Source organism: Oncorhynchus mykiss, chromosome 4, assembly GCF_057628025.1.
Source record: "Oncorhynchus mykiss isolate SJ-2025 chromosome 4, ASM5762802v1, whole genome shotgun sequence".
In the NCBI taxonomy this organism is placed as follows: domain Eukaryota; kingdom Metazoa; phylum Chordata; class Actinopteri; order Salmoniformes; family Salmonidae; genus Oncorhynchus; species Oncorhynchus mykiss.
The window spans coordinates 15226723-15247333 of NC_143025.1; the positions used below are offsets into that span (position 1 = coordinate 15226723).

A 20611-nucleotide genomic window follows, 5' to 3' on the forward strand; every position below is an offset into this window, starting at 1 on the left:
TATACAGTCCTACTTCACTACTACTTTCATCCTCTCCTCTTTTTTTCATCCATCTTTGGAAACATTTCTCTAAATGCCCTGGAGTCAAGTTTCTTCAGATGCCCAAAACCTGCATCAATACAGTCTATAGGCTCTACACTCATCTGCGATTTCAAGACACGTACTATAACTGAGAGTTATCGTTTTTAGTAAATGGTGTACCTAAGTACATTACACTACAGTCTCAGGACCCCTTCTGAAAAATAATCTCATTGTCCTATCAGGGTTCAACAGTGGACAAAAAAATTAACTCAGAGATTAACTTAATCCTTGTACATTTTAATCTCACGAGATGTCTAAATTATTTTAAAACAACAATACATTTTCCCTTATCCTCTGATTGTCAAGGTAATATTTTCATATTATCAGAGAAAGAGACATTCACACAAATGTGTAACATAGTCAGACGACAAAACAATCAGTGCTCAAAATGCAACATGGTGCATTTATCAAGTATAAAGTTAAGACCACATTCTCTATGAGACTGTCTTAAATATTGTATCCTGTGTCAAGCCGAGAGATGGGAACTGTACATTATGACTACCATTTCTACACCAGTGCACATAAAACATTTAACAATAGAATTTTTCAAAATGTTCTTCTCAGTTTAATCTTTACCAGTCCAAAAATACATGGTTTAAGGACAAGTGAACCCTCTAGCTGTTCTGTTAAAGTCTTTTGGTTCCTCATCTTTATTTTTACGCCCTATGAGACCCATCTCAAACACTGTCGAAATTTTAGTTAGTGGCCTTGACGCAGCCTCTCTTAGCCTTTTGGCATCAAACTTTGGGCTGAAAAGGAGAACAGGCAGACGATGGGCGAAGGATGGGATTTCTTTCCCTGCATCCTTTGGCTGCTCTTTCCTCTCCTCCTCACTTTTGCTGGCTTCAATCACCTGCATAATCTTCTCTTTAGTGGAGAACATATCGAAGAGAAGAGAATCCCACTTCTTCGCTGCCTTGGGAGGATCGTCAGCTGTTACGGCTGCCACCATGTCTTTAAATAACACCTTTTCATCCTTTTTCACTTCACCTCCTTCCTGCTCAGTCACCTTGGCGGTTTCTTTCTTAGGATCTGATTCTGTGAACATAGGTGGTTCTTCTTCCACTACCATGTGCTTCTTGAGCCGTGACCAACCACTGAGTTTAGACTTCATCATGCCCTTTGGCTTTTGGATCACTTTAAGAAGAGGTTCAGCTGCTGGGAAAGAGTCTTTCCTCTCTTCCTTCTTCTCTGTCAATGGTGTGGTTGGAGCTGATACCACCTTTTCAGGTTTGGCTTCCTGGTTATTCTTTGGTTTAGCCGGCAACAAAAGATTCTCAGGAGATGCAGTCTTTGCAAGTGGAGAAGAATTGGTTGGCTTTGTCCCTACTGGTTTAGCCTCAGAGGTTGCTTTGGTTGGCATTTTAGGCTCTGTTGATTCCTTCAACTCTTTCTGTTGCACCACACTGGCTTTAGCCACAGGAGATTCTGTTTTTGAGAAAGGAGGTATTGTCTTGCGTTGGGTTTCTGGGGTGGGTGTCTTGGGTTTTGGGTAAACTCCATAAGTTGGTGTCTTCACTGGGGTTTTAACCTCTGGTGTTGGAGATTTAGCCCATGGTCTTGTGTTTGCCACAGTTTTAACCTTTGGCATTTCAGCAATGGGAGTTGATATTTTGCTGGTCACAGCTGTGGACACTCTTGTTTCTGAGACCTCTTCAGCTTGTGTAACAACAATGGTTGGAAGCGGAAGCTTAACTACTGTCATGGATACTATGGCCTCACTTGGAATAGTTTTTTCCAGTTCTTTGAAGGGTGCTTCCTGGTTTGACACCTCGGGCAAAGGATATGATTTTACAGGTAACTCTTGGGTAGGTGTTTTAGATGCTTCTAGCTCTTGGGTTTTAGATTCCTCTTGAGTCGGCGTCTTAGACCTGGATATTCCAAATAAAGGTGAAAAACTTTGGATTCCACCATGGGCAACATATGCAGCAGGAGTCAACCCATAATAGGTATGGCTTGGTTTAGGATCCACATATGTTGGTGTCTTGGGCCTTTGAAATCCTATAGATGATACCCCAGCTGTGGGAGTCTTTGGTCTTTGATACCCTGCTGGTGGTTGTGGTTTTTGATACTCAATTGTTGGAGTCATAGGTTTATGCCCTTCATTGGTGGGAGTCTTGGGCCTTGGATACCCATCTGAGGGTGCTGTAGGTTTTGATGTTTCTTTTGTTGGTGTCTTGGGTCTTTGGTACCCATCTGTGGGCGCTGTAGGCTTTAGTGTGACAATTGTTGGAGTCTTGGGTCTTTGGTACCCATAGGAGGGTGCAGCAGATTTCGGTGTGATATCTGTTGGAGTCTTGGGCCTTTGGTACCCAAATGTGGGTGCAACACCTGTTGGAGTCTTGGGTCTTTGATAGCCTAATAGATCTGTCGGGGTCTTTGGTCTGGCAGACTCAACTACAGGATTTTCGTGTCGAGGAGCCTCTGGTTTTGAAGTGTTCTGAGGAGGTGATTTAGCTGTGGGAGTCTCTTTTGACGTCTCTTCCCCATTCAGAGTTCTTGCACCTAGAATAGTTGAAGATGATTTTGAAGGGTCAGACAAAGACTGACAGGCAGCATTAGTACCAGGTGTTGGTGTGTTAGATATCTGTGCCTCTGTAGTAATGGGTGATACAGCGAATAAAAGTGGGTTGGTTCTTGATATTTCAAAAACAGGTGTTTTGGCACGGGACACATGAAATGAGGGTGTCTTAGGGCGACCTAAAGGAGTTCTTGGTGTTAAAAAATCATGAGTTGGTGTTTTAGCTCTTTTCACTTCAGATGTAGGCGTTGCACTCCTTTGGAGTCCAGGTGTCGGTGTTAAACCTCTTTTTACCCCGGATGTAGGTGTTGCACTCCTTTTGATTTCAGCAGTTGGTGTAAAAGCTCTTGTGATTTCTGATGTGGGTGTTATACTCAGAGATAATGCGTCTGCAGTAGATGTCTTTGATCCAGTATAATCATGGAGGGGGGACATAGATGCTGTATAGACCCTAATTTGAGGGACATCAAACATCGATTTGGGTGCTTTTAGTGCAGCTTCGGTAGCTTTAAAACGTGGACTTGGACTTTTGCGGTGTATTACTACTGGGGCTATTCGCAGAGTAGGTTGTGTGGCAGCAGGAGTGACTGTGACAAGAGCAACTGGAGCACTGAGTGGATGAGGTACTGAAGCAGTGACTGGAGGAGCAATTTGAGCAGCAGCTGTCGTTGTCACGTCAAGCACAGAGGACGTTTGCTCAGGCATTTTGGGTGCCAATTCATGCAAGGCTGGCCCTGGAGCGGCTGACGGGGGTGTTGGAGTAAATGTGTAGAGTGGGGCCACATATTGGGGGAAGGTGGGGGCTGGAGCAGCATACAGCTGTGGGGCGAACCTTGCTGTTCCACCAAAAGTGGCTCCTCGTTGCTGTGGATAAGGGGATGCCACATGACGATAGACTGGCCTGACAGAAAATCTGGGGTGCTGTGTGTAGAAGGATGCCTCTGGAGTTTTGGGAGGGGTTGAGTGGTCACTGTGCTCCAAGTCAGGACTTGCTTCATTCACAGGAGAGAGGCTTGAGCGGAAAGGGACAGGTGTCTTTGCGATCTCAGGAGCGGCTTTTTTCTTGATTTTTTTCTCCGTTTTCTTGAGTAGTTTCTGGAGTCTAGCATTTTCCTTGCCAGGCTTGGGCAGTAGAGCTGGAGGGTACTGCTGGAAAAGCAGGCCTGGTTCATTGACATTGCTATAACTGGCAGCCATGAGCAGTTTAAACCCCTGAAAAAAATACAGGACAGTGTGAGGCATATTTATTTGGTTATCAATGATACAGTAGCCAATTGTTTTAAAGGAAGAGGGGCAGTGTTCAATCAATTCAACTTCTCCTTACAGCTGCTCTCCGCCACCACCTCGGCCCATGGTATAGATCAGTGGCTGAACTATACAATGACCATCAAGAAAATCATCAACACATAATTGGTAAACAAACACATCTGACTACTTTTTTTTTCTTTTTCAGACCTATACCATGGTGAATATTGAAATACAAATGTTGGTGGCAAAGACTTTCTACTCAAGATGGTATGGACTTCAACAACTTTGCCCACCTTGTCAGCAAACTCTGTGAGGATATCCTCCAGTAGCACTTGTTATGAAAACAATATAATTCACAGTTTATACCTTTCCTACCACATTCAGTAGGTAACTTTTGAGAACTTCTTAAATGGTTAGTTGTTGCTTTGTTTTGTTCTGTGTACTCACTTTGAACTCCCCAGTTCAATTTAATCTTCAGACTTGTATTGACTTACTTGTCAAAAGTATCTTTCACATATGTTTATGTATATATGAATGTTTTTTTTACTTACTTTTACTTGATCTTTTTTCTCTTCATTTTATGCCATTGACAAACATTAGGTGAATGCGTTTACATGTACCGCACATGTATGTTGGAAATTATGCAGAAAGTGACCTGAAACCAAAACCTAAGCTTTGAATTTGAAATGGTAACGCTTGTAAAATGTTCTGGTTTGGGAAGTTTGATCACTGAGCCCGTTAATTGTAATATCATGTTTATATTTTATTTTTCTTGTGGCTGTTGTCTGAGCCCTGAGATTATCCAAACATCTTCTGAATATAGTGTTAAAGGCACAATGCGGCTGTTTTTATATCAATATCAAATAATTTCTGGGTAACAATTAAGTACCTTACTGTGATTGTTGTCAATTAAAATGGTCAAAAATAAATACATAGCTTCTTAGCAAAGAGCAATATCTCAAGCAAGAATTTAGCTAGGATTGTCTGGGAGGGGTCCGAGTGGGAGGGGGAAACTGAAAATGAGCTCTTAATGGCAGACAGGTTTGGAACTCTTTCTGATTGGTCTATTAACTAATGTACCACCTAGGCAGACCAAAACTCCATCCCACCACCAACAGGCTGAAATTTCAGACTGCCTTTTCAAACCGCTCTTACACTAAAAGGGCATTATCATAATTTTCACAGTATTACGCCAACCTCATAGTGTGGAAATATATACAGTATAAAACACAGGAAATTGTCAAATGTCTTTTAAACGCTAGGCTACACTGGGTGCTGCATATTCTCTAAGCTTTTAAGTGATCTTTTTTTGTGCATTCATAAAATACTGCATTGAAATGCCAAATGATTTTGCAGTAACTGAATCACCTGGTTACAGAACATTGATTGTGTCTGTTGTATTAATAACCCTTTATCTCACACACAGTAACATTTTATCCTGCTATTTAACCATCATTCTGTTTTCAGTGCTGCACACTGGAGTTTTCCACCACCCTATTTATGTTACCAATGTAACATTTTAATCTTAAAAGACGAATCATTGCTTTTCTTGTTATTAAACCTTCATTTTTTTTTATCTTACATGAAATAAAGTATTGTATACAATGACGTTTGTTTTTTATTAGCGATTTTATCTGTCAATTTTAAACAGCCGGACAAACGCTATCTGCAGTGGACAAAGGGGAAAACTTGGAGACGAAGTGAAGTGGAAAGCGAAGGAGGGCAGTCAAATGTAACACTCCCTGCAATTAAGGCCTCACAGCTGATACTGGAAGGTTCCTTGGCCTAATTTTAGGTTGAGAGCAGAGAGGAGGGCAGCCAATCACCTGCTCCCTTCTATAAGGCTTGGTTCTGTCCTGTACAGGCAGGGTGCATCACGGTGACAGTAAATCACTGATGAGAAGGTACCTAAGGTGCAGCTTATGCATATCATCTAGAACCTGAGAGCATATATGGGTCCAATCCCTGTACTGCACATAACAATCTGACACTTGTGCCTGTGGGTATACTGAACATGAGCAGTAATTAAGTGACCTATACAAATCCACCTTTTCAAACTTTTAAACTACAGTGCAGTTAGATACTTTTGCTTTGACACTGTGAGGTCTGACTGGCAGACACACTTGGCCTGTAACCTACAGGTTCAAGCATTAACTACGAGTGAAAGTGAACATTGAGCATTTGACCCCAGTGATGTCACTAGTGGTCATTGTGATGTGAGTTTTTTTTTTATGCACAGTAAACACATTCTATAATTGGAAGATTTTGACTCATATCTATTTAAACCTTGATGGCTGTAAACCTTTAGAAGTGTAAACCTTGATAGTTGTATTTAGATTTTAAAGGAATGTGATAGGCCTACAAATCAGAATATTATAGTTCTCTCACAGCATTCTGTATTTCACTTAAATGGTTTTTCCATGTAGGTTTGTATGTTTTTGGCCTCTACTAGTCAAACTCAAATGCAGTCCACCACTGATCATGTTTTAAAGGGCCCACTCTGCAACAGCAAGACAAACTGGACCTGCAACATGAGAGGAGGTCATCCTTTTAAGGCTCTTGTAGGTTAGGCATTTGGAGCACCTCCAAGATGCAAGTTCAAAAGAGGAAAGGGTAATAATAGCCTAGCAAGAAAACCATGCATCACAATGGCTTTTTGGTGTCCACCATCTCCCAACCCCTAAAAAACATGCACATGCAGTTAGTTTATGAGTTAATCACATAATCAGTAAAGATCTAAAAATATAACATAATTGAGCTTACCAGGTTATTCTTCTTACCGTTGACCAACACACTCCCGACAGGGGAGTCCCCTTACCATGAGAAAAACAAAAAAACATTCAACTTAAAACACTTTGTACAAGCTTGTATTTCAACAGTTAACATGCTAACACCCTGTGTTTTCATAAGTTCACAGGTTAACATATACTTGCAGGAGTATCAGAACTTAAACCATTATCGTTTTAAGCATTATGATATCTCGATCTTAAACCATTATCGTTTTAAGCATTATGATATCTCGATCCAGTTTTGATACCTGGAACGCAACACCCTAAATATATTAAAAACACATGCAACATTGTGCATGCCCGTCTCTAAGCCCCACTTCCCAATTTGATGACGCTTTGACATTACATTGAAAATCCCTTTGGTCAGATAGCTTTAGCCACAATGGCTACATTATAGAGTACAACCTTCTGGGGGCTGGCTGTAAAAGCTCGAACGTCCGTATCAAGAGAACCCCCCCCCCCCCCCCCCCCCTCCCCCTCCCCCCTTGTCAATACGATAAACACGTTACTACGAGCTGTCTCGAAAAGTATAAAATCGTAATTGCAGTGTGTTTACCTGTGTGTCTGCTGCTTGGGATCGGCCGGCTGCTGCCTGCTTGTCCCGGCCCGGATTATCAGAGCGGGAGGCTCATGTTGAGCACAACTATACACCCTTCCTACATATGGAAGGGCCAGTCTCCATGGCAGTCCAAAAATATAACCTGAGCCTTTTGCTCAGAATGTGCTCCGTCGTGACAGTGCGCTAGCTGCGACCGTCAGCCAGGCAGGGGGTGGCCACAGCACTTTAGATATCACCACCCCTCACTACCGCGACCAGATGCTCCTCTGAAAAATACTATTTCAGAGTGGCGCCCCCAGCAGGAGAGTCCGAGCCTTCTCAACAAGCACAGGACGTTTAGCTCTACCAATTCTGATCAAATTGTTTGCCAATTAAAGCTGCTGGGTAGAGTAGAAAAAGGTCCACCTACTTTTTAATTTGACTTATTTATTTATTTAACGAGGCAAGTACTAAACCAGTCCAATCAAGCACCCATGACACAGGAGATGAGGAAAATTCATATTTTTGCAATTCTATAAGGTGCTGGTGAAGCTAGCAAATTAGACACATTCTCAGCATGACAGGTAGTTCTTGCACTGGTGTGAATCTAATTCACACCAATACAAGAAATGGACACCGCCACACATATCTTACCATTATAGCCTGTTTATGAAGTGGAATTAGACCGACAGGTCAGTCAAAAGACTACTTTAAAACTGCTGAAGACATTGATAGTTGATTCAGAAAATAATGTCAAGAGTTGAGTACAGTAACAGTTACACAGACTGTCCACAGATCCTGTCCTCCTTTGATCGGGCCATTGACATACATTATGTTTATGTATCTATCTAAGCTCCCTGTCCTGTGGAAAAGGAACAAGTCCACCATCTGATTGCCTCACTGACGTTCCTGTCTTGTTTAACTTTTAAGTTATTTTTGCTTGCCTAACATGACAGCAAATATAGCAACAGGGGTATTTTAGCTGTCCCTCTCCCAACTTAAGGCCTCCCTCCCTACCCCACAATCCATCCATCTCCTTATTGAGTGCCGGGTCTAAGACGCAGAGACATCCCGCGGCCTCGCCTCTTGCGGCTCCTTGGCCAATAGGGACCCCCCGTGGATCAAGTGTCACTATAACAGAAGGACATAATCAGGGTGGTAATTCTGCAGAACCTTACAGCCAGTCTCGGCCACCAGGGAGCTCATTTCTTCTGTACGCTTTTCTGAGGTAAGAGAGAGAGAGAGACAGAGAGAGAGAGAGAGAGGGGTTGGAAAGGAGAGAGAGTGAGTGAGTGAGTGAGTAAGTGAGTGAGTGAGTGAGTAGAACAAGAGAAGGAGAGAGTGAGAGAGAGATAAAAAGATTAAGATCAAGTGCAATTTTAAGATCTCAGGGCCCCCCTAGCTGTCTCCTTTCAAGAACAGCTAAATCGACACGTGCAAAACCACTGCCACTGTGTTAAAACACTCAGGCTTTAAAACAGTCAGCTCCTCCGTGTTGAGGTCAAGGGTGAGGAGGACCCACCCAGGGGGATAGGGACAGGTGAAGGGAACATACAGGTTTCTATAAAAGCTTCTGTCTTGACTTGATCAGTAGAGGGTGGGTGTCTCTTTTTGCTTTGACATTTGGAGTTACGGTCGGCTACATTGAATAGGTGGGATTTTCTTAGAACAGCATTCTTGAAAGCCACTGGACATGTAGAATGACTTGAGACAAGTGTCAATGTTTTGTGTCATGAAATGCTAGAATAGGTGTGAAGGTATGTTGTTGTTGTTGTTCTTGTTGTAGTATCTGCTATGTGCTGGTAGCTGTTGATGGATTAAGAGGTAAAAGTGACTTAAGCGGTGAAAGGGTCTTGGGTGCTACAAAGGGTTTGGGGTGAGGCCTGGCTCCAACTGGCTATCGTAAACCTGGGATTTACAAATGGCCCTCTAAGACTTGTAGCTATGTTGTGGAGCTGATCCAACCGTTTAAGTAACAGGTAAGGCTAAGAGGAGGGAATCTAAAGATATGCTCAAAGCTACCTCAATGTTAGGGATGGGAACAGTATTGCTAGCACTATACTGGTCTTTTGTGATCTGGTGAATAGATATGTTTGCTTGAGTGTATGTCGCAGCAGTGTTGGAGATAATCTCATAGAGAGAAAGGTGTGACATTTGATAGTTTATGTTATCCAGGATCCCCGTGAACTAGGATAACATGGTGTGGTACATTAAGCCTTCCATACTTAGGATGAACACATAGACACTACTACCGTTACAGTGCCCGTTGAACTATAGCCTGACTTGTGAAATCAAGCCAGAAATGTTTAGGTATCAGAATAGTATTGGGATTTCAAGAAACAATCTTTGACTTTCCTTCTTTTACATTATCAAACAGTTTGATGTACTTTCATTATTCCGCTTTTTGTTTTTCATCTATAACAAGTTAATATGTCACCATGGAATCAGAGAAAAGTGTCTGAAATGCCTATGTGAGGGAGTAGCCTGCATAAGGAAATTAAATTAGAATTACTGATACTATTCCTAGACAAAGAACCTGATCTGTGCTTTGGGAATCGGATCCTGGACATGTTTCTCAGAGACATTTGCAGCTGTCTGTGGGAATAGTCATGATGTGCGAGGAGGCCTCCAGGGCGGCCTTAACAGTTATAGGAGGACGGTTTACAAATGCAAAGGCTAATGCAATGTAAACATCCTGGTAATGTATGCTGATCAATTCAAAATGCATACTTTGGGGATTTTCCATCAGATTATGATACATTGTCTGACAAGATAACAATAAGTTGCAAAACAAAAACTAAATCAGAAGCAAAAGCCCACTGTATACAGACGTCAATTCAACGTCGATTCCACGTTGGTTCAATGTAATTGAATTGAAATGGTGTGCCCAGTGGGAGGTAGCCAATGGCCTACTAAAATTGGCCTAGAAAGTGACAGAATGCCTTTAAAGTGTTGATAAAGAGCTAGGGCATCATGTTTCTAAAGATAGGCGTTTCCTAGCACCTATGTTGAGGCATGGAATTTGACCAAGAGATTAAGTTAACTTGAGGGCCAGGGGAGAGGGAGGGGAGGAAGGAGGCATAAATATCTATATGGGGGTCTCATTTATTGTCTGAGAAGCAGAATTGTGAGTGTGTTGAATTTCAGTCTTATCCCATTTCCTAACACTAATTGTTAAACACTTCTCAAAAGGTTGTGATTCAAAAGCATGCCTTTATAAATCCTGCACATTTTTCCTGTAACACAATTTCTTAAAAAGTGTTGGTGAAATGTTATTATATTAGGGTTGGGTTCTGGTAAGGGGATAATACATTTTAGAGCCTGGGACCATAACCCCATGCTGTAAATACTGCTAGTGACTTGAGCGTGGCCTCCTTGGCGTCTTAGTGAAAGTGTCTCTCTTTCTTCCCTTGTACCTCAGGTGCAAAGTCCACTGTCAACATGTCTGACACAGAGGAAGTGTAAGTATTGGTAACATTAGTTTTCATCCTCACGATTACCTCATCCAGATTTCCCATGCATCATGTTGTTTTGACTGCCTGAATAAACGTGCAATATCTTTTTCTATCCTTTCACAGCGAAGGTAAGTAACATTATTACTTTATTATTGCTAGATATCATTATTGTCTCTTGTCATTATCATAGTCATTTTATATCAGTAATTGTTCAATCGTATGCTGAATCGTTCTGTATGTTTTTGAAACAATGCCTAACTGATTTCAGTCCTCTATGCAGAATAGTTCAATGCAATGGACAAACTTGGCTTCCCTCCTTGGAGTTCAAGTTGTGTTCAATACTGCCCTCTACAGCACAACAGCATATATTGACTTTGTTTATGATACTGTGAATGTGGAGAAAGCCGTGACTTAGGGATCTTTTCAATCTGTAAAGCTGAACTTCCAGTTTCAGGATGGTTTCAGAAGCCAATGTTGATAACAGGCCGTGCGGTAAATTAATCCTATACATCAAAAATTAGATTGAATTAAAGCATACCTTTAAATTATTTTCTAAATGTCAGACCACATACATATATTATTAGTCTGTTAGCAACAGGTCCCTGCAGCTCTGTAGACCTTTCCCAGTAATACTGTCCTCCTAGTCTGTCCATATTCTGTCTGAATACAAATACATAATGTGTCTCCTCATTATGGAGGTAGATGAATCAAGCCTATTATACTACCAGGCCATGAAATGTTTTGTCTGCTCAAAAGTCTGTGAACTTGATACCATTTGATTAGCTATGGAGGACTGTATTGTGTACGCATACAACGGATCCCTACTGTACCCATATTTACAGTATATTATATATACTAAATATTATAAACTGATATATTGGGTACAGCCGGGCTCTTTTGGTAACACTATTGTTTTACTGCTTTCTTTCTCCGAAAAAAAACAAAACTCTCCATGGAGGCGAGGGAGAAGGTAAAAAAACAATGACGCTCAGACTACGAAGACGGTCATGTCATCTATACTAATTTGTCATTGTTTCGCTCTTGATCTTCAGTGTGTTTGAGAATGTGCGTTCAACTCATTGGATCTTCATGTAGCTCGTAGCATGTTGGATAACGCTAATGCTACCTCACTTCGTCAGAATAATGCTACCTCACTTCGTCAGAATAATGCTACCTCCTCATTCAAATCTCACTTCATCAGACTAATGCTACCTCACTTTGTCAGAATAATGCTACCTCCTCATTCAAACGTCTCACTTCATCAGACTAATGCTACCTCCTCATTCAAACACCTCACTTCATCAGACTAATGCTACCTCACTTCATCAGACTAATGCTACCTCACTTCATCAGACTAATGCTACCTCACTTCATCAGACTAATGCTACCTCCTCATTCAAACGCCTCACTTCATCAGACTAATGCTACCTCACTTCATCAGACTAATGCTACCTCACTTCATCAGACTAATGCTACCTCACTTCATCAGACTAATGCTACCTCACTTCATCAGACTAATGCTACCTCACTTCATCAGACTAATGCTACCTCACTTCATCAGACTAATGCTACCTCACTTCATCAGACTAATGCTACCTCACTTCATCAGACTAATGCTACCTCCTCATTCAAACACCTCACTTAATCAGACTAATGCTACCTCACTTCATCAGACTAATGCTACCTCACTTCATCAGACTAATGCTACCTCACTTCATCAGACTAATGCTACCTCACTTCATCAGACTAATGCTACCTCACTTCATCAGACTAATGCTACCTCCTCATTCAAAAGCCTCACTTCATCAGGTCCATGTTCATAAGATTGTGTTTTTATTGTCACATACACCGGATGGGTGCAGTGAAATGTGTTGTTTTACAGGGTCAGTCATAGTAGTACGGCGCCACTGGAGAAAATTAGTGTTAAGTGCCTTGCTCAAGGGCACATCGGGAGATTTTTCACCTTGTTGGCTCGGGTATTCGAACCAGCGACCTTTTGGTTACTGGCCCAATGCTATGCTTACCTGCCACCCTAAGAAGAGGGATAAGATAATATGTCTAGTATTGCCTCTGCAGATCTAGTCATTGACAACTTAACGCTTTCTCCTGCTTGCTTTTGTCTATGCCTCATGCAGCGCCACCTGGTGGTCACGACCATTAACTACTTTCCTCTTTCTCTAAAGAACACAACCTCTTTCTCATGCTTCCATTCATTAACCTATCCACCCCCCTTCCTCTCCCTGGTTACTCAAGGCATGTTGTGTAGCCGTAGCAGAGGACGTAGTTGAAGAGGTAGTTGAAAGGGTAGTTGAAGAAGTAGTTGAAGAGGTAGTTGAAGAAGAAGTGATAGAGGAAGAGGTAGAAGTGGCCCCAGAGCCAGAGGCAGAGGAAGGTATGTTGGCATGTGGTATTCTATCATCCTTTTAGATGCAGCAGTGCGCTCCACCTGTTACAGACAGACAGACAGACAGACAGACAGACAGACAGACAGACAGACAGCTAGGGCTGTGTTTCTAGTGCAAACTTCTAACCCTATAATATGATCCTTAATGTTACAAACATACATTTTTTTAAAGTAATAATACATGTTATACATTCAAAGAGGCAGTCACACCATTGCTGATTAATTAAATATATGGCAATTGGTTGGATGTGCAAAATGTCACTTGGGCTAACTTTTGATACCTGATGTAAGTCATTATCAGTGTTTATGCCCATTTCTATAAGAGGAGAAAACTTACCCCTGTGCTTCTACTATGACCCTGAAAAGGAATCATCTCTATTATACATGCACATGTGTTTGTTGTGACAGTTACTTGTTAACTGAATGATACTTTGAGGTGCTATTGTGTGAGATACATTTACAAATCCACAACTCTTGTTCCACACACTGTTGAAGTGTTAAGCTAAAGTAATTCACAGTGCTTAGCCCGACAAAGTATAATTTATATTTCAAATATGAAAGAGAGACGACATAAATGCTTGAGCGTAGGTAGACTATATTACAGTATGCAGCCTATAGTCTGATTAGTCAGCCCTTATTGCTGTTTATTTAACTTTTATTTTCATTGCTTTCTGCATGCAGAGGTCAATGAAGAGGAAGGTCCGTTGATTAAAGATGAATTATCTGTGTCACTCTGGTCGGTATACAGGACTGGCTTTATATTGTCCATATCCCAGGTTTGAGGTCTCACTATATTGGGGGAATGTCTGTTGTCATGCCTGTCTGTCAGATCAAGGAGCACTGCGAAATTAGCCGACTCTAAACAAAATTAAAATTAAGAACTGATAGGGGAAAAAATCCATTATAAATGGTATATTTTGGGGGGGGGGGGGGGGGGGATATGAAATGCTAACATTTGCTTAACCCTGCAGTGACCCCACTGTTCAACCCTCCTTGCTATAACCACTCGATATTAGCATTGTGTGTACCAAACACATAACAAGAGAAATAACAAGTCGATAACTTCAAAGTCCATCTTCTAACAATGACATATGTGTTGTCTTGCTTGTGGAAATTGTGTGGGGGACAAGCCGTCAACACTATACTGTTTAACCATTTTTATTTTAAAGTTAAACACTTTGCCTGTCTTTAAGGAGTTATATTTTCAGTTTATTATTGTCATTAAATATACAAGTTGACTTTCCTTATTCTAAAACAAGACCACACTATAGAATTAAATCCTGCACATATAAAACAAGTTTATGTTCTCCAACTGTGTGTGCAAAGTTTTTTATGTTAAGTAAATATGTGAGATTTAGATTTCTGTCAGTTTGTGGTTATTTTTCTTTTGATTTTCAAATCACTAACGAACATTGACTACCTCAAATGAAAAGCCAGGCTACAATCAGGAATATCTACCTGCAGACCCATTATTTTCCATTTAATGTAAAAACATCCAAGTAATGCCTGAATCTTTTTTTTTGCCTGAGAATTACTCATCTGCTGTATTTGCTGATGTGTGCATTTCTAACCCAATAACATGTACTTGTCCTCTTCATTTCTTAATATACAGCCCACAGGCCACAGTTCAAGTAAGTTATATTTTCATGTAACCTCTCATTTCATTGTACACATTTATATCCAGAAACATATTACTGCATAGAAAGACTGCATTCCTATTCCCAATACCATTTCAATCTCTCCTTAAAAAATACTATATTCTTAACTGTGATAGTCAAAACGTTCAGCTGTCTTATTTTACATAGGCCTAGCACACCAGAAATGTATTTATTCAGATATATCTTATTATTATTCTTATTATTATTTCATTGTCCTTGTTTTAGGTCAACATCATATCAAATTATAAATATGTGCATTCATTTGAATACAAACAAGAAACAACATAACATAAAACACAACATGAGCAACAGAAAACAAACTAGCGGCAGTAAACATAAAAATATATTTATAGTTTGAAATTCCCTTTCAGTTCCCTGCTCTCTTACAATGTTGCATTACCCCTAACATTATTACATTATATAACCTTTTTAATAAATCACATTATTACACTTTGATTACATGCGTAAAAATAAACGTTATTTATTTTTATGCTTTAAATTTTCCATAGATTCACTGTTATTTTATATTGACACTTCTCAGGGCACCAAAGATTCCTGATGGCGAGAAAGTTGACTTTGATGTAAGTAACTATAGTCCTTCATACATCATGACTATCTGGAGACAGCTGGCTGGATAAATACCAGGGCCAACGTCAGAGATGACGACATTTTATTTCCAAAACGCTATATCCACCAATTTTTCACATTTGTATTTTTTTTCTCATAAAAATGTTTGTTTATGGATACCTTCATGTGTATGCAAAATATTACTGTTCCCAGATTTAGATGTGGATGAAAATGGGGTTTTATGCAAATCGCTATATGCATTGTTTAGCTGGATTGGAATGTTGGTATCCTACATATTTGATTGACTGTGATATGTGGTTGTCTCACATAGCTATCTTTAGTCACTCTGGATAAGAGAATCTGCTAAATGACTAAAATGTAAAATGTAAATGTTTTACGTACAGTTCTGTATTGAATTATTATCTTTCAAAAAATATATTGATGTGGCAATAGTATCATTTGTACATTTTATACAAAATGTAGTTATTTGTTACATTTGATTGAGTAAAACCTAGCAGTAGTACTAATTTCTCTGACAGTGAGGCGCATATATAGCATTTGACAAAAATGAATTCATCAAGTGATAGATTTTAAACAAATACATATCTGTAATTGAACAACCCCATGCCAAGATTAGATAGTGAAAAAACACCAATCTCTTTCAAAATGTCTTTAAACAATAAAAGCTGATTTATCAACATTTCTGAAAATGGATATATAGCGTTTTGGAATTAAAGATGCACTATGCAGAAATCGCTCCACTACTAAAATTCTAATAGTTCACCTAATTTCAGTTAATGTGAAAAAACAACCAAGTATAGTGTACTTGTACCATCTAAACTGCTGTGAAATATATTTTCCATACCAAAAATACTGTATTTTCAGCTGTTTAAAGTTGGTGTACAAAACCCAAAGTAAAAAACGAAACTTAAGAACAGGAAGCATAGAAATAGCACACACAGAACAGATCCATTGCTTCTTAGACTTGCTTTCAATGAGAATGACAGAACTACAACACATATTTCTATGTGAATTTGGTCATGTCGCCCCAGAAAGTTACATATTGCAAATTTGAACTCTTCATGTGCTTAACAAGTGGATCTATTTTCCAACCTTACAGGACATTCAGAAGAAACGTCAGAACAAGGATCTTGTTGAGCTGCAGGCCCTGATCGATGCGCACTTTGAGCATAGAAAGAAGGAGGAGGAGGAGCTCATCGCCCTCAAAGAAAGAATTGTGAGTGAGAATTAGTAAATTACATGACTCTGCATACACATAGGTCGTATTTGAAAATATAAATAAGGTCGTAAATTAAAACAAGTTTTTATTTTTGGACAAGTTCAGGTAGTCCATCCCTGTTTGCTTATATTTAGTTACTAGTCAATAAAACCATGCCAAAACGACAGGGCCCACTGGTGGCCAAAGGTATAACAACCAACCGTGTGTGTGTGTGTGTCTGCAGGAGAAGCGTAGGGCTGAGAGGGCCGAGCAGAACAGGATCCGTAGCGAGAAGGAGAAGGAGCGTGCAGCCAGACGTGAGGTTTGTGTCCTCCACCAGTACCACTACTTACCCCTCTGGGTTGTCCTCAACTATCAGCGTTCTGTCAATACAGGACATGTCCTTACAACACATATACTGACGTTGTGCTGTGATCTCTAAAACAGGAGGAGAGGCTGAAGAGGGAGGAGGCAGATGCCAAGAAGAAGGCTGATGAGGATGCGAAGAAGAAGTCTGCCCTGTCCAGCATGGGCTCCAACTACAGCAGCCATCTGCAGAAGGTGACCAGTGACCAACCGATCTTCACAGGACCATACATGATGAATTTATAAAAGATAATTTACTAGTATATAACATATATTTCACAAAACATTTTTTGTGTACAAGTCAGATCGATCTTGTAACCGCTGCCATTCATTTGTAACAGGCTGACTCAAAGAGAGGTGGGAAGAAGGAAACTGAGAGAGAGAAGAAGAAGAAGATCCTGGCAGGCAGACGCAAGGTCCTGAACATCGACCATCTGAATGAAGAGAAACTGAAGTAAGAGACTGGGAAATTCCCAGTACAAGTACAAACAGACTTGGGCTTTACTTTATGTACAATACTTTGCATGTAGTGTGTTGTTTTTGCAAGGCTAAATGGGCCTACAGCGGGTATAACCAAGCTGTACAAAATTTTTGCAACTGTCCCGTTATCTGAAATGAATGCACACTCCAAGAGCACCCTTCAGCCAATCAGAATGAAGTATTCAACCACAGGTATGAATATGGACTCTCCTCAGAGAATTTGTACATTAACTCATCAAGTCATTCTGCATGCTCTGCTCTAGAGAGAAGGCAAAGGAGCTGCATGAATGGATGAAGACGCTGGAGTCTGAGAAGTTTGATAACATGGAGAGGCTGAAGAGGCAGAAGTATGAGGTATGTATCCGATGTCCTGGTTAAAGAAAATAGAAATATACTGTACATTATCCCAGTGATACCACATACAGGACAATGCACATCTGAAAGAATTATGGGCTGTTTATGTTAAGTCTACTAAAGAGCTGAGTTGGTAATATGACGGGCTCTGTTCTTAGAGCAGATATGTCTGGACATGACATATTACACTGTGGCAGAATGGGTGGTACTGGTATCAGCCATGACCTCATAAAAGGTCTAGCTCAGTCAAAATATGACCCGTTTTTCCTGACACTCTTAGAAACAAATATGCTATCTATATATGCTAATGTGCTCCATTGCAAGCCTTTTTTCTAAGAGTGTAGGTTTTTACAGACATTGCTAATGTAAGACACCCTGTTATATATTATAATTGTAAGATACACTGGAAAATTCCAAGTCTTACCTAAGTAAAATCAGGGATGACATTGGGCCTCTGAGTCTGTCCATCCGCCTGGTGGCCTTAGTTACGGCCTCTCAGATATGAAAACAGCTCTGCTTTGATGTCTCCTCCAGGTCACAACCCTGCGTAAGAGAGTGGAGGAGCTGAGTAAATTGTAAGTAGAGCTGGACAGTTGTCACAGCTCAGGGGGCTCTCCTGGCCCACTGTGGTGCATGGTCTGAAACTTGTGTGGAAAAGTTGCACATTCACACAGGAGGTGATGGAAACAGAGCAAAAGGTTCAATGATGAATCGAGGACACAACAAAAGACACCATGGAAGACACAAAATGAAATATTATTGAGTATTGATTATATCTCACTCATTCAGGTTGAAGAGAACATTCTCTGCTATAGACAGGATAATACACCTGGTATACTGACCCCACCATGTCATTTTAAAAGAGTTGCAGAGCGATATAAAGTTGCTGTCTATAGAATAGGACATCCGACTGATGCTCAATCATTGAGTTACAGAAAACGTATGTCCTAAAAGCCAGTTCACTAATCAAGTCTTTAGAAATGGTGTGTTTCCACAGGTAAGTTATTCTGTCTAGAGTTCATTCCCACTGAAAGAAGACAGAAACGCGCTAACTATAGCCAATTGTCTCCAACATGTCCTCATCTCCTAAACTCTCTATCCTTGGAAGTTGAGGAGTCAATACTGACACATACACAGCTCACAGACAGTTAACCTAACTATTCCCAATCTCTCATAGTCTACTTTTATTAATTCAAAATATTTCCCCCCTCTTTGGTAAAAAAAAAAAAATGATACTAGAAAAATAATAAAACAAGTAGATAAGAAACCCTACACAAAAGATCAATGTTCTCACACAGCAGCTGCATGGTGTGTCATAATGGATACACAGGAAAACTCCATGATTTGTTTTGAGTGGTCTGATGTAATTGTACGTGATGTGGTTGATGATGGTCAGTTAGACCAATGTCATATTAACAATGGAACAGCATGACTTACTTTGATGTAAAGTCATTTAGATTCAAGTGAATTTAGTAAACTAAAGTCAACATAAGTCTTTATTTGTAGATAAAAAATGGGCATCGATAGTCTCTTCATTGGGTGTCTTACTCTGTTTCTCTCTCTTTCTGATGTATTACAGCTCTAAGAAGGGTAAAACCGTCCGCAGAAAGTAAACGATCCCGTTCTGCTGCTTGGAGCCCAGACTGCCACTGTACTACCGGACACAGGCCTAATGCAGCAATAACAACACACACTTACGCTGAAGTCATGGCTCAGACCACTAAGTTTTACTGTTTGCTTATTCATCCAAGACGTGCCTCAGTCTACAGCACGGAGCCATTAGCTGCAGTTGTAGGAATTATCCCTCTTGCTTTCTCGCCCTGGACTGTTTGGTTCTCAGTATTTTTGTAAATAAAGTGTGACTCTTCAACTTTGTCTGTAGATGTGTTATTAACCAAACCCTCAATAAAAAAACAATATTTCTTGCCATGTAACTTTAAAGTAATTTGTCCATATTAAAAACAAATTCCACTCTAATAAAAGGCAGAATATCGTTGTGTTTGCAAGAGTAGACCTAGATTAATTTATGGAACGTGTTAGCCCTACGTTAGAAGAAATACATAATTATAATGAAGGTTTCTTCAACATCCCACCCCACCGTTCTGAGGGAAAATGCAAACACTTGAATTGACATCACAATTAGATTGAATTATATTGTAACCTAGATTGAAAGGAGCAAACAATGTTCTGGTATGTAACTATGGAGGGTGGAGAGTGCCAGTTTGAAAAAGCAATGCTTAAACTCTAAATAGGACTGTGAAAATGTTAAATGTATTTTTATTATCGTATCAGTGCGCATTAAATAGGCCACAATTACATTGAAAAGTTTAAATGAAAATAGAAAATGGTTGGAAATTGTAAAAAAATTAATTCTAAATAAAAATGGTAAATGGTAAACAGAAAAAGCCAAATGGTAAACAAAGAATCGCAAATGCAAAGTGGAATTTCAAGTGTCTGTTTTAATTTCCCAACTACCCAATTAAGCATTTTCGCTTTTCAATTTCCATTTGAATTGTATTCAAATGTCTTCTTGGAGGTGTGAAGCAGGAGCGCAACTCTGCACCCCCATGTAGTAGTACATCCTAGCCATGTCGGCTCTCTTTTCATTGATTTTAGACTAGTGTAACCAACACGCAGCATAGACCTGCTAAGCTGAATCCTCGAGGAGCCAATGCAACTCTGCAGGTCTCAGGCAAGGTTAGGCCTACTCATCATGCATGTGTGGTAACTCAGTTACAATTCACCATCCTTTGATCTCCTCCTCACAAAGACCCATCTGAGCCATGGCTCAAATATGACTGGTAGGGTTAGAATAAGGGTGTTCTGCACATCAGAAGAGCAGATTAGTCCGCTAAAAGCCTATAGCCATTGCAACTTTTCAGGTATCAGGCAAGGTTACTCATCATGCGAACAACTAACCAGAAAGAAGTG

At 40.2% G+C, this 20611-nt stretch overlaps 3 protein-coding genes across 3 annotated transcripts in view; 2 read left to right on the forward strand and 1 right to left on the reverse strand.

The window, feature by feature from the left end:
- Window positions 1-5455, forward strand: part of LOC110521363 (uncharacterized) — a 42663-nt gene extending 37208 nt beyond the window's left edge. Inside the window, exon 13 of the mRNA XM_021598869.3 lies at window positions 4056-5455. Coding sequence (XP_021454544.2) covers window positions 4056-4078 — 23 coding nt within the window. The 3' untranslated portion in view covers window positions 4079-5455. The remainder of the gene's footprint in view (window positions 1-4055) is intronic.
- Window positions 303-8237, reverse strand: LOC110521362 (uncharacterized). The gene is made up of 3 exons (XM_021598868.3): window positions 7196-8237; window positions 6614-6663; window positions 303-3814 (listed from the first exon to the last, which is right to left on the reverse strand). The coding sequence occupies exon 3, from the start codon at window positions 3797-3799 to the stop codon at window positions 677-679; it is 3123 nt and encodes a 1040-aa protein (XP_021454543.3). The 5' UTR covers window positions 3800-3814; window positions 6614-6663; window positions 7196-8237; the 3' UTR covers window positions 303-676.
- Window positions 8238-12761: 4524 nt separating this feature from the next.
- Window positions 12762-19550, forward strand: LOC110521364 (troponin T, fast skeletal muscle isoforms). Its single transcript, XM_090233407.1, has 11 exons — window positions 12762-12779; window positions 12886-13024; window positions 14649-14667; window positions 15236-15275; window positions 16382-16498; window positions 16725-16802; window positions 16928-17041; window positions 17188-17300; window positions 17590-17680; window positions 18215-18255; window positions 19260-19550. Exons 1-11 carry the CDS (start codon window positions 12762-12764, stop codon window positions 19291-19293), a joined length of 804 nt encoding a protein of 267 aa, XP_090089533.1. The 3' UTR covers window positions 19294-19550.
- The last annotated feature ends 1061 nt before the right edge of the window (window positions 19551-20611 follow it).